The sequence below is a fragment of the Gigantopelta aegis genome, chromosome 8 (assembly GCF_016097555.1).
Source record: "Gigantopelta aegis isolate Gae_Host chromosome 8, Gae_host_genome, whole genome shotgun sequence".
Classification (NCBI taxonomy): Eukaryota; Metazoa; Mollusca; class Gastropoda; order Neomphalida; family Peltospiridae; genus Gigantopelta; species Gigantopelta aegis.
In genome coordinates this window covers 32708296-32722840 of record NC_054706.1, presented here as the reverse complement: position 1 = coordinate 32722840, position 14545 = coordinate 32708296, and the positions used below count along the sequence as shown (strand labels likewise).

Sequence of the window (14545 nt, the reverse complement as noted above, 5' to 3'; positions counted from 1 at the left end):
AACTAACTTTTGTTTGGGCATATTCATGACAATGTTTTGTGTGACGGACGTACATACCAAAATGATGTACGTCTGTCACACACTTTGTGAACCTCTGTGTATAATTACTTCGAAAATTATATATGCATATTTCTTTTATGAGAGCTTTTATTTATAATATAAAACTTTGAACAGGTGTGGTTTCTCCTTTGTTCTTGAAAAAAAAAGTTTTATAAAGGTTTGTGACGGACGTACACCGCTAATGAGGTCATGTAAGGAAGGTCTGTACAGCCACCAAAATTGATCAAAGTGTGAGAAATGTTATTCACAATATTTCATGCATACCTGCTTAATTCAATTATTTTTAAACATAACAATAATATATATATATATATATATATATATATATATATATATATATATATATATATACAAATTGATTTTACTTTAAAAATTATATTTGAATGTTTGGTCTCTGTTTTGTGACTTTCATCATCATTCTGGCTACCCCGTGTTTCCATTCAAAAATTTAACAATGAAATATATATTTTTAAAAAGCTTTATAGATTATTAAACCTCAATGTTATAGCTTTTAAACGGTATCAATTATTATTTATAAATTGAGTAGGAGGTTGACATTTTCACGGAATTGCCCTGCACAGACAAAGCAATTCTGGTCTTCAAAGTCCCTTTTCTCTTGCTGGCTTATTTTCACACCCACGACCGTCTGTCACAATATGCCGTTACAAAATAAGACGAAAATGGCTTTGCTTGGCGACACAATAACATATTGCATATAACAAAGTTCAAATTATATTTCCTTAATATTTCAACCAATAGAACAAGCCATCTACAAAAATTCGTTTGCTGGGTGACATCATTTGCATATACCAAAGTTCAAATTATGTTTTCATAATATTTAAACTAATAGAAAGAGCCATCTAATTATACATGCATACTTATTCACAGGAGGTCCATTGATAGATTTACAGCACGATACGTCTGTCAAAAATCATGCAATGTGCGGATCTGTAGCTAGCGTTGTACGGTGTCAACTACCCCCTATGCAGTAAATTCCCCAAACGTTTTTAAAAAATCATTAAATGTTATTTCTAGTTTTACATATCATAAATTGTTTTTTTTAGACGATCTAAATATAAAACTGGCATTTTACTACTTAATTATCCATACAGTTCCCATTTCGAGAAAATTAAATTACGTCCCTGAGTTTTAATATATTCCGATACAGCCCTAACACACTGATAAAACTACACCAAACTGCATTTGCACCTGGGACACAAACAACTGAAATAGACAGTTTCACTGCTCCAAAAAAAAAAGTGAGGTTCACGACGTCTGGTCCACGTTATTTTCGTTTCATTATTTACAGCTTTCTAGTTATTGATCTTATTTGCCATAGAACTAATATAATAATTAACTCGACCTAAAGTCAGTTATACCCACACTTACTCGGTATATCGGTGAATATCCATCCCAACAGACCTCGGAGGCCCCACGACCGAAATTGTTGGGATATTCACCGATACACCGAGTAAAGTGTGGGTATAACTATTACATATTACCAAATCATCTGCAATAGGAGGAATACATACTAAGTACGAACAGTGCGTGGTCTGATTGGGTGAGGGGGGATTGAATATGAATCTAGCGGACCCTTTTGTGTATGTTTTTCATAGACACCTACAGTATATGAATAGTGTAATACTGTCAATGTAGTACTAAAAAAAACCCCAGTAAATAAAATAAAATAATAATAAATAAATAAATAAATAAAAATAAATAAATAAAAATGAAAAATTATTAGCTGCTGAAATGGATTATCTGAAAGAAAATAAATACACACTAACTACGGACAGTACACAGACTAACAGCAGAGCTTGAACTTAATAATTTTTCACAATTGCAATTTTAAGGCTGCTTTAAACAAAAAGTGAATTTAGCCGCAAATAAATACGGTTTTGTCGTACGTTTAAACTTCTCATAAAAGAAATCTACGATTTAAAAATGAAGCGTGCTCACTGGTTGTCGTGGGATTTCCTCCATCGTGTTTCAGTTAACATGTTTTGGATGATACAATAACAAGGTTTGGTGTTCCAAATGAATGTGATTTCTATGTATAATCCATATTTAGAGAAATAAGACCCACTAAATCTGTGACTGGATGCCTTTAAAACCGAACGCTGTGTGTATTTTGACTGCTTATATAGTTATGTTGGAAGGATTTGTTCGATTTGTGTTTATTTAATATTTCATGAATTTGAATAAAGGGAACGTGTCAAACATTTACACTGTTTTGGGACTTATACTGAATGTTTTAAATCTTCAGAAAACGTGGCTCTCAGAAAACAAGCTCAGCATTCAAAAGAGTGTGAAGATTATTCAGGCAAAGCGTCTATAGCTGTGGATGGTAACACTACTACAGAGTTTGGTGACAAAGCCCCTCATGGGTGCACTTGTTCAATAGGCAAAGACAAATTCTGGAGCGTTGACTTGGGTAAAGAGTACCTGATTAAAAACATAAAAATATACCAGAGGAATCAAAGTAAGTATTGCCAGCTTATCAATGAAAACATACAAGATTTCACATCGTTTCTTATAAATTATATAGACGATAGAGTTACCATTTATTATCCCCATTCTAACTCAATAAATACATTACAAAATGACTATTTTTAAACCAGGCCCCATATTTATCAAGGAACTTAAGTCATAAATAAGACTTAAGTCAGATAAAAGTACTTTTTACGATTTTGATATTCATAAACATACTTAGACTTATGTTTTGTCTGGTTTTTACTTTTTAAGCTATGCCTAACTTAAGTCTAGTCTTTCAGACTTAAATCATACAATAAAATGTATGCTAGACGCTTGGTATCGTCTACATTGAAGCATACACATGTTGTTTGGAATAATATTTGTGAAACAAATTTGTTTTACTTACTTAATAGCGGGGTGGTCCTAATACCGAATTACCAATATTATCAGAAGATTCAAAATGATGATTGTTTGGTAAATATTCATTGTAAATTTTACGTCCCATCCTCCTTTTCGGTTGCCAACTGTAATGTGTAAACTGATAAAATTACTTGGCGATGACGGTGTATTAAAGGGACATTCCTGAGTTTGCTGCATTGTAAGATGTTTCTGACTAATAAAATACTTCTACGATTAAACTTACATATTAAATATATTTTCTTGTTTAGAATATCAGTGTCTGTATATTCAATGTGTTTCTGGTTGTCTTAATATTTGTAAGAAGCCCAAACTGGATTTTGTCTTCAAATAATTTCGTACGTACGAAAAATGTTTTTTAGGAAATAAAATGAAATTTAACCTAGTACAAATATTAGAACGATCAGAAACACGTTTACTATACAACCACTAATATTTCAATCTAATTAAAATTAGCTCTACTGTTCTACCAGTAGATCTAACAGCATTGCGTGGACTCCCATGTCCAGGTGACATTTCATCTATAAATAACAATTTAAATATCGACCAATTACACTTTGCCTTTTACAGCAAATTCTAAAAATATCGGGCGAGACTATTTATGCAATAGGCGAACTTGTTGGTCTATTACAACATTGAAAAAATAGGGGGGAAAATGCAGTAATAAACTCCGGATTGTATACTAGTATAAACAGATTTTATGGCTATACCATCACTGTTTTGTTTTTTTTCGTCTTGAAACGAATTTTATATAAAATTTTACATTGAAATTAGTTTCCGGCCATACATCGTAATTCACCCGAATCATTTCGTATACCCTCGGCATAATCCCGAATGTTTTCAAATTCTTTTCAAATCATTGGCATGATTTTGCAAGTAAGGTTTTGATTGGTCGAATGAAAGGTCAACTGGACATGAGCTCCAACGGACTGCTGTTAGATCCATATGTAATAGTGGAGCTAATTTTAATTAGGTTGCTAATATTTTATGTTTTCACATGTGAAAAAGCACTGTTGTGTGCAGGTTATACAATAAAATAACTGTGCGCCGCACCTTCCAGAAATTAATTATGACTTCCCAGTTCAAAAGTAGTTCATTTGTCTTTCGAACTAAATACATATACGACTATTTAATTGCTAGTTTGAGCAACACATATACCTGCAATTAACACCATAGCGTGAACAACTAGGCGAGATTTTACCGCGTTATTTGTCACTTGTGCTGTCCAAATGCACTGAAAACGTTACTCAGGCTCGTAGGAACCAGGGATGGGGGGTGGGGGGGTGGGGGGGGGTACGTGCCCCCAACTTGTGAGCCCTTTTTTTTTTTTTACACATTAATGTTTGCCATTGTAACCAAACTCTGATATAGAGTTTGTACCCGATCCGCCAGTGCCCCGTTTTCTAACTTGTTATTCGTGAAAATAATATTTTGGATAATGTGGATAATAAAGAAATTATTACACTCGCGTGTGAATTGTACTGATTTTACGAAACTCAGGATTCATGTATTACCATAGTCCAAAGGGATTTAGAATGTGTGGTATTGACATAACGTGCCCCGTAAACTAGTATTACCCTCGCTCTCGCTCGGGTAATACAATAATCCTGACACTCGTTTCTTAAAATTAGTACAACACACAAGCTCGTATAATAATCTCTATGTACGTTGATATCGCAGAGGCACAAAAATGTAGCATACATATTGCAAATCGAATATAGTAATTGAAAATTCTAACAATAGGGGGGCTTAAAAATCATAATTTAAAAAAAATGATTTGGCCTTGTTGATCTGGCACGTGTGATGTCATATGACACGCACCGAATGTTAATTCATCGTCCTCCATTTTAAGTTAATTTCTACAAGTCGGTCATTTTAAGGAATAAACAAAAACGACTTAGTCAAATTAATGAGTTTAGGGGTTTGTAAAGTTTTGTATTTAGATACTTACTTGTCTGAACTTTATTAGTAATGAAAATGTTCCTAAACTGTGAAGAAAAACCTCACAAATGAACGACTAGCAGACGACAACAAATCGGATGTTGATTGCTTGAACCATTCATGAGAAAACAAAATGAATGGAGTTGCAAGCATAACGCAGTTAGGGACGTTGACAATATATATATATATATATATATATATATATATATATATATATATATATATAGGTTATTACCAGAGTATTTTTCGGTATCGTCAATATCATATATTAGGAATAAAAATTGTATTATGCGAGCCTTTGGCGAGCATAATACATTATTTTTATTCCTAATGTAAGCATATATGTGTTTTTAATACGATAAATATTTGATAAAAGTTATAAAAATATATAAAATTAAGTACGGTATAATATATATATATATATAAATTCTTGGTGGAATAAAACGATGAAGAACTACTGAAGTCTGGAATTATTTAATATATATATATATATATATATATACGTTAAAAACACATATGCGTTAGCCAGGGCCCATATTTTCGAAGCTATTTTAAGACCACCGCAGACCTTTGTAACAAGGTGCAATTATTGTTGCATGCAACACAAATCGTACGTCGTTGATTTGTGTGCGCTAGCCTGCGGTGCAACTTTTGTTGCATGCAACTGAAATTGCTCCGATCAAACATGTTTGATTTTATTGCATAAAATAACATCTAATTGCACGCTGTCGCAAACGTGTGCGCCTTCAATGCAACAAAACGTTCACGCAATAATTTAAACTGCCAATGAACAGATAGATAGTGATCACGTGACTCAAAATGGTAGCCTCCAGCAGCATGTGATCTATAGAAAAAGAGGATAAATTGGTGGTAATGTGGCAGACAATGCCATGTCTTTTTGACACAGCATCCTTTGAATATTTTGACTGTCACGTGATCACTGCTAAACTAAAATTACTGGTTGTCGCATGTGTGTGCCGATCAGTGCAACGAGAAAAAACGTTGTTTGCAATCATGCAATTTCAATTGCATGCAACAAAGTTGCAAATGTCTGCAGTGGCCTTTAAGTTTAGCGCTACGAAATTGTAAAAACATAGTAAGCTATGACGTCACTATGGCGTGTACTATTGTGATGACATAGCCTACGATGGTTTTATGATTTTCTGTGCCAAGATAGCGTTGAAAATCCCTAGTCTGGCCTTTAAATTTGAATCATTAAAAATATTCCAGGACTATACTTGTGGACATGAGTTCAGAAAGTACTACGGTTCTTGTCATTAATTACCGAATTTGGTAAGAGAAAGAAGACATCTTAAACTTTGGCTCTTAGAGGGCATTTCCTCGGTTTCTCTCCAATCCAAACAATCGGATATCAGCATTTCGATCGTCTTAATCGTGAAGACACATAACACCCCAAAAGCCGTCTTAATAACAAGTCTCGTGATCAAAATTACCAGAGATCGCCAAGAGCTGTACGAATGACGTCAAAACAATTGGCGCGGACACGCAATAACGCTTGCCCCGCCCATATCAAGTAATGAACCTATGAAATGCCGTCTAAATCGGTTAGAAGGCTTAAGACGTTTCTTCAGAAATAAGAACAGGCTCCGCAGCTCCGCCCCTTCTTATTTCTGAAGAAACATCTTAATGCCTTATAATTTATGCTTGAAAGATGAAAAAGTGTCGATACACAATTTAGATTTAGAGTGCATTTCATAAACTATTAAGTAAGTAGGAGAGGTGAAAAGCCGTTATCACGTGGTTCATCATTACAGGTCATAAACCAAGTTTGCTGATCTAAGAACGTTAATTAGTAGAGTACCAACACCCCCTCCCCCCAAAACCCCCCCACATCAACAACAACAAAAAACCCCACAATAAAAACAAAAAACAAAACAAAAACAAACCCGAGAGGTTGATTACCCGAAATAATGGAAGCGTGGAATAAACGACAGTAAGAGTTGATGCAGGAAGGTCTTCAAGAGAAGGAATAATAACCTAGAAATACTGGAAATCATGGGGATGGGTCCATTAAAGGGACATACCCTAGTTTTTAAACACTAAGGCATATGTTTTTTTTACTATTAGAGCCGTTTTTGATAACTGAAATCATACTTTACTTAGATTTTATTGTTCAGATTATCCATTTATGCACATTCGAAGTATTTTTGGTCATCCTGGTGTTTTTAATATCTCAAAATGCATTTCTCATAGTTTTAAAAATGCACGTGCGTCTGAGAAGTAACAGTTATGGGGTCGAGTTTTAGTCTATTTTTAGAGGGTATTTCACCATTTCAAAGTCACTAACTCATGTTTCACTCAATTGTAACCGTAGCCAAATATGTTACAGGTTTGTAGATTAACTAAACTTAGTGTTAATTTTCACAGGTTGAAACTAGGGTATGTCCCTTTAACACTAACACTACTTTGATAAGTAGATAAATAAAATACGTAGACTCAAATATCTTGATAAGCTGAGTTGCGAAATTGATGCCAATTTAACTGAGTTCAATGAAGTGTTGAACACTTTACTAAGGTAAAGATTGCTAAACATTTGCTGTACATTCTTAAAGTATGTGATTTGAAATAAAATATTCACACACAGTTAATGTAATGGATACGCTAACTATTATATGATCAAATAAGGTAATCATGGGCGTCAATCCGGCTTTAAAAGGGGGGGGGGAGGGGCGTGTTAGTGTGTGTGTGTGTGTGTGTGTGTGTGTGTGTGTGTGTGTGTGTGTGTGTACATTGTGTGTGTGTGTACATTAGTGGTTAAACGTTTAATTTTGTTGTTGGTATTGGTGTTGGTGTTGTTGTTGTTGCTTTTGCTAAATGAAAAAGGGGGGGGGGGCATTTATATAGATTGTCCCCCGGCGTTGAAAAGTGAGGGGGGACGCGTCCCCCCTGTCCCTCACCGATCGACGCACATGAAGGTAATATATTGGTTTAAAAAGCTATCCGTTGTTTATTGTAGCTCACAATGTACTATATGGACTTCACATTGAAATTGATGGACACGAGTGTTATCGGTGGCCAAATACGAGCGAACCTCCAACCGTTTTTGATGTAACCTGCGACCGTCATGGAAGGAAAGTGACATTCAAGATGCCTGACGACATCGTTGTTCTTGCTTTGTGTGAAATTCAAATATTTGGTATGTAATCGTGCAATAATAATAATAATAATAATAATATAAAGAACACGTTAATTACGCATAAGCACACACACACACACACACACACACACACACACACTCTCTCTCTCTCTCTCTCTCTCTCTCTCTCTCTCTCTCTCTCTCTCTCTCTCTCTCTCTCTCTCTCGCACGTACATACACACACACACACACACTCCGTGGGATTGCACTGAAACAAATTTTGGTTGAGCCAAATTACAGAAGAAGAATACAAGAAGAGATATATGTAGCAGTCCATCAAATCCTTATCGCATTATTTACAGTACTAGTGTTGCCGTAACATGTTTTGATACATAACATTATTTATATTTTGTCTTGCCGAACGTTGTAGAATAAAGTGAATATAGAGTTGGGTTCTGGCAGTCACGGTGATGGCAGCCAACACCATAATTGACCCATCTCCAAATCATGAACACGAATTGTGACGTCGCCATACCGTTCGCAGCCAAATCTGCAAACACATAATTCGTGGAAGTCTTGTTTTTATCGAGAATGTATGAAAACATTGTCCTATACCAACGCATGTTAGCCTATTGTCTATGATGTGTACATCATTAGCATCTTCATTGAGTAATTATTCATATTTAAAATCAAATATCCCCTACTTATTTTGAACTGTATTTCATCTAATCTCTCTCTCTCTCTCTCTCTCTCTCTCTCTCTCTCTCTCTCTCTCTCTCTCTCTCTCTCTCTCTCTCTCTCTCTCTCTCTCTCTCTCTCTCTCTCTTTGTGTGTGTGTATGTGTGTGTGTCCTCCTCTGTATATACTTCTCCCTTTCTCTTTTGCATGAGTGTGTGTGGTGTCATTCATTCATTAATGCATACATATGTCATGTTTGGGTCTCGTTGAAATGGGTATTGATTCTGTCAAATGGTTGTCTTTATATTTTGGCATTATTTGTTAAACAGTGTGTACAGATTTCTGGTATGGTGATGACTGTACCAAAACCTGCAAATGTAGAAATGAAGTCTGTGATAAGAAGACTGGAAAGTGTAAACATTGTCGAGAATCTTTGACTACAGATTCGTGTGACGGTAAAATGCTTTAATTTATTTTCGTAATATATATATTTATCATCCATTAAAGGCTTTTGTAGGAGATATCGCTGGCACTATAATTTGTGATATCTCCTGCGATATTCTCCGCAGGAGATATCGCTTCTTATAATCTTGATTGGTCAAATTTTAAACACAAGACAGTATTCAATTCGTTTTAGATATATTAACTTAATTGCACTTCATATCCCTTTTTTATTACAGTTGTTTAAATTACTTTTTTTTTAATACGATCAGATGTATTGGTAATTATGTAACTTAAACACGAAGAAACGACACAAAGGGAGATAATTTAATCATGAAATTTTACCAAAAAGTAAATACGATTTCTATATTTTAACTGTAGCTATAATACAGTGAAAATATCACTTTTCACCGGATAACACGTTTATGGTTTCTGTAGATCTATATATTTCATTGCTATATATATATATGTGTGTGTGTGTGTGTGTGTGTGTGTGTGTGTGTGTGTGTGTGTGTGAATATCTATATATTGTATGTATGTCGAGGTTGACTGTTACATTCATAGATATTAACGCACTGGCGCAGGGGATAATTAAATCCTTTCTGGCCTCACAAATTGTCCCATGACATTGCTAGGACTCGAACCTGTGGCATCGAATCGCTTGCAAATTGCCAGACTAACCACGATGCGCTCTGAGCTATTGAGACATGTATGTATATATGTAATTTTCACCACCGAAGGTGTACTTTTTCTATCCCACATGACCGCATATGATGGAGTCTTATAATCTTCACTGTAAGAAAGCCGGAACTATTTTGCTGCTGGCATTTTAGAAATAAAGGTAAATTGCCAAAAGATATAATAAATAGAAAATTTCATGGTTTTTGTCAAATATGATTTATATCTCATTTCGTGAAGTTTGCAATCATATCACACTCGTGAGATATGATTGCAAACTTCACTCGATGAAATATCCTCTATATATGTATGTATGCATGTATGGATGGATGTATGTAAATATGTTTGGTTTTGCAGAGTATTATTTTTTATTAAGTTTTCATATACGTCCTTCGGTATGTCTGTCTGTCCATCTGTCCCACATATAGTTTTACGGATGGTTTTTTTTCACAATGCATCGAGCTGAAATTTTGTATATAGCTTTATCATGTATTGTTACAGATCACTTTTGACTTTCATGACGATTTACCCATTTTTGACAGTTATAGCCCTTGAAATTAGGACACAAGAAGAAAAACATTCTGGACTTTTGTGTGCAATGCCTCAAGACATTGAACTAAAATTTTATGTATAGCTTTATCATCATCTGTTATAGATCAAATTCCAATTTCATTTGCGATTTACTCATTTGTTACAGTTATTGTCAAGTATTTCTTAGTTGAGAATTCAGACCAGTGATAACACTGTACACGCTTTGAGAGGAAAACAAGATTTTAAAATTATTTCATTTTATTACTATTTTTTATGTGGCAAATAATTATGGTAATGATCACAACGAACAGCAGGGCAGCACAAAACTGGGGCAGGGCGCAGCTAACGCCCTTCTATTTAATGCCAGCTAGAACACTGTATTCATTCAGGTGCTTTTATAGCAAAAGTAAACAAGATATAGATGCCATTATGCGAGAGTGTGGCTTATTCCCCATGGGTTTCATTCACTTGGTAATCCAGTCATAATGACTTCCTGTTTCCAAGTCAAATGATAGTAGTAAAAGAAGAAAACAACTTATTTTATAATTGTGCCACATGCTGTACGTAAATCATAGAATATAAATATATGAATATACACAAAGATTCGAAAATACAGCATCCGGTCAAACAGTCCACGAGACACTCCAAACATTTAAAAATATGTAAAAACACATTGTGCTAAGTTCTAAGTAAAACATAATTTGTTAAGCGTTTGTTTTAAAATGCGATATTGATGCTAAATGGCAATTGGGTCCCAACGATCCCAAGAGCACATCTATGGCACAAGCTACTAGAAAATAACATAAATGGTAAATTCTTGAGAATCATTTATCAAATGTATCAAGGAATAAAATCATTAATATTTGTAAATAACAATAAATCACCATTATTTGCATGCCATAAAGGTGTACGTCAGGGTGAAAATGTATTCCCAATTTTATTTTCCCTGTATTTAAATGACCTAGAAAACTGTTTACTTAACCACGGTTGTGAAGGCGTTTCTTCCATCGCAGATAATAAAAATAGCCCACTAGACATTGGTATGGATCTTCTTTGCTTATTATACGCTGATGATACTGCTTTACTAGCAACAAGTGCGCTCAATTTACAACACACATTAAATATATTTCATCAATATTGTAATATTTGGAAACTTAAAATAAATACTACAAAAACAAAGTATTAATTTTTAATGGAAATTCTAATGATTATAAATATACTTTTAAGATTGGAAAAACTACTCTCGAAAATGTCAAAGAATACAAATATTTAGGTACCACTTAATAAACCAAATAACTTTAAAAATACTAAAATTAGACTTAAACAACGGACGACAAAGGCTGTATATTTCATTCTGGCAAAAGCAAAAGATCGTCATCTATCAACAGAGTGTAAACTCAAAATGTTTGATTCGATGGTTCTGCCACATATTATATGGCTGTGAAATATGGGGATACGAAAATAACGACATCTATAACTGTTCAAATCAATTTTATTAGACATATTCTTCCTGTGAAAAAAAGCGACCCCATTTTTCATGTTATAATATGGTGAACTTGGTAGAATGCCAGTCGAATTGACTATCCAGAACATATTAATTTGTTATTGGGCACGAGTTATCTCAGGGAAACAGTCTAAACTATCTTTAATATTATACAAATCAATGATGAGAGACCATGTTAGCAATGAAACTAACTATAACTGGATTGCTACTGTTAAACAAATATTTTAGACCATCTAGGAATGAGTAATATATGGCTATCACAAACCTTTCTATCTGTAAAATGGCTATCACAACAAATTAGCATAAGACAAAACGACCAGTATTTACAAACATGAAACAACTATATTTCAGAGTCATCGAGAGGTAAAACCTACGAACATTTCAAAGAGCAACTAAATCTGAAAATTATTTTAATATTATTCCTGAAAAATTATGGACCATTATGATAAAATTTAGAACTTCTAACCATTATTTACCTGTCGTATTACGTTATTTTACATCTTTAGTGTTAATTTATGAAACTTGAAAAAATTTTGAAATGCACTAAATATGTATATCTATATATTGTAATATCAAGAATTGTAAAGTACACAGTTGTAACTGAACTATTCTGAATAATTATATTTTACAATTTATCTCTACTCTGTTACATCATGGAATGTATCTATATTGTTAATACACATATCTCTGTAATGTAATATCATGTATTTATATTGTTAATACACATATCTTTATAATGTAATGCCATGTTCTGTATTTGTAATCACATATGTACCAAGCAATGTACATGTATTCCTATTATTTGTACTCTCCTGTAAACCATCTTGTCAAAATCAGAATATGTATGTTCCTCTTACGCCGTTGCATAATGGCATGAGTGTCATAAAGTTCTGTTCTGTTCTGGTTACTAAGTATAAACTGACAGTTCTACTAATATTGTGTGAGATTGATTGACTATTAGAGTAGAATACAATGGAATGACTGGTGCCAACTTGCAGCATGCCTACAGCCCCGAGACGTTTCGGACGATGAAGAAGTCGCATTATTGCAAATTTACTAAATGTAGAGAAAAGTGATAGGCAGTTTCTGTTTTTGTGTTACATTCACAAAGAAGGGTTATTTGCACAATGTTCTTGCAACGTACGCATGAATCGAAGCGTTTTATTTACATGAACACCCATTGCACGTGCATCATCCCCTCACGTGCCCCTCGTTCTGAAAGAGGGCTTCGTTATTTATTTGTTTTGCGTTAAGTAGGAACATTACTATACATGGTTCACTTATTTTGATAGTTTTTAAAATATATACATGTATATATCTTGTTTTATTCAATTATTCATATTTGAAATGAAATATCCCCTACTTATTTTGAACAGTGTAGTTGATCTGATCTCATCTCTCTCTCTCTCTCTCTCTCTCTCTCTCTCTCTCTCTCTCTCTCTCTCTCTCTCTCTCTCTCTCTCTCTCACGCTCATATGTCATGTTTGGGTCTCGTTGAAACGTTTATTGATTCTTTCAAATTGTTTGCTTTATATGTTGGCATTATTTGTACAGCGTGTACAGATTTCTGGTATGGTGATGGCTGTGTCAAAACCTGCAATTGTAGAAATAAATATGAAGTCTGCGATAAGAAGACTGGAAAGTGTACAGATTGTCCAGATCATTATACTGGAGATGCGTGTGACGGTAAGATGCTTTAATTTAAATCCAGTATATATATATATATATATATATATATATATATATATATATATATTTAAGTGTTTGCAGAGTATAATGTTTTATTGGTCCCCTACCTGTCCAGCCAGAGGGAACTACTAGTTTCAACTCCGTTCTTCTGCTTGTCTGTCCGTCTGCCCTACATAGAGTTTATCGTGTTTTTTCACAATGCTGATATATATATATATATATATATATATATATATATATATATATATATATAGCTTTATCATTGTAATTGTTACAGATCACGTTTGACTTTCATGAGTTATGGCCCTTGAAATTAGGAGATAAAATTTGTTTTCCGTTTTGTGTGTGTGTGTGTGTGTGTGTGTGTGTGTGTGTGTGTGTGTGTGTGCAATGTATTAAAAATAAAATTTGTGTGCAATGCCATAAAACATTGAGCTGGAATTTTGTGTATAGCTTGATCATGTTCTGTTACAGATCAAATTCCACTTTCGTGGCAATTTACCATTTTTTCACAGTTATAGTACTTGAACATAAGATATACTGATCAAGTTTAATTTTCATGGTGATTTACCCACTTTTCACAGAGGTTTGGCCCTTGAATTTAGGAGATACAAAAACATTTCCGACATTGTTAGTATGTTTTCTTATGCAAAGTAGCGCAAATTCTGATATGCAAATTAAAAATATCTTTCATATCTAATTTTTCCAGCTTGCGATGATGGCTATTGGGGCAAATATTGTTTGAAGTGTGGTCATTGTAAGGCAGGAGAGATCTGTAATAAAACTACAGGACATTGTCAGGAGTGTCGGACTGGATGGGAGTTACCAAGATGTACAAGTAGGTAGTCTGCTCGTAATTCGTACATAGAGAATGACTGGTTACTTTCTTATATTTATCTAGTCATCATATCATGCCACTATATTTAGTGATTGTAGGATAAATATATTTATTATCTAACATTTAGCGAAATATCTTAAAATATCAGTGAAATAGAAGTGTTATCAGTCACTCAGTGATACCCGATAAAGCGATT

At 34.0% G+C, this 14545-nt stretch overlaps 1 protein-coding gene across 4 annotated transcripts in view; it reads left to right on the top strand.

Annotated features, from left to right (window-relative positions):
* Nucleotides 1-14545, top strand: part of LOC121378766 (multiple epidermal growth factor-like domains protein 6) — a 50595-nt gene that overhangs the window by 23434 nt on the left and 12616 nt on the right. For all 4 annotated transcript variants that reach the window (XM_041507072.1, XM_041507071.1, XM_041507073.1 and 1 more), the window contains exons 4-8: nucleotides 2327-2542; nucleotides 7871-8050; nucleotides 8998-9123; nucleotides 13377-13508; nucleotides 14221-14349. In XM_041507072.1, coding sequence (XP_041363006.1) covers nucleotides 2327-2542; nucleotides 7871-8050; nucleotides 8998-9123; nucleotides 13377-13508; nucleotides 14221-14349 — 783 coding nt within the window. The remainder of the gene's footprint in view (nucleotides 1-2326; nucleotides 2543-7870; nucleotides 8051-8997; nucleotides 9124-13376; nucleotides 13509-14220; nucleotides 14350-14545) is intronic.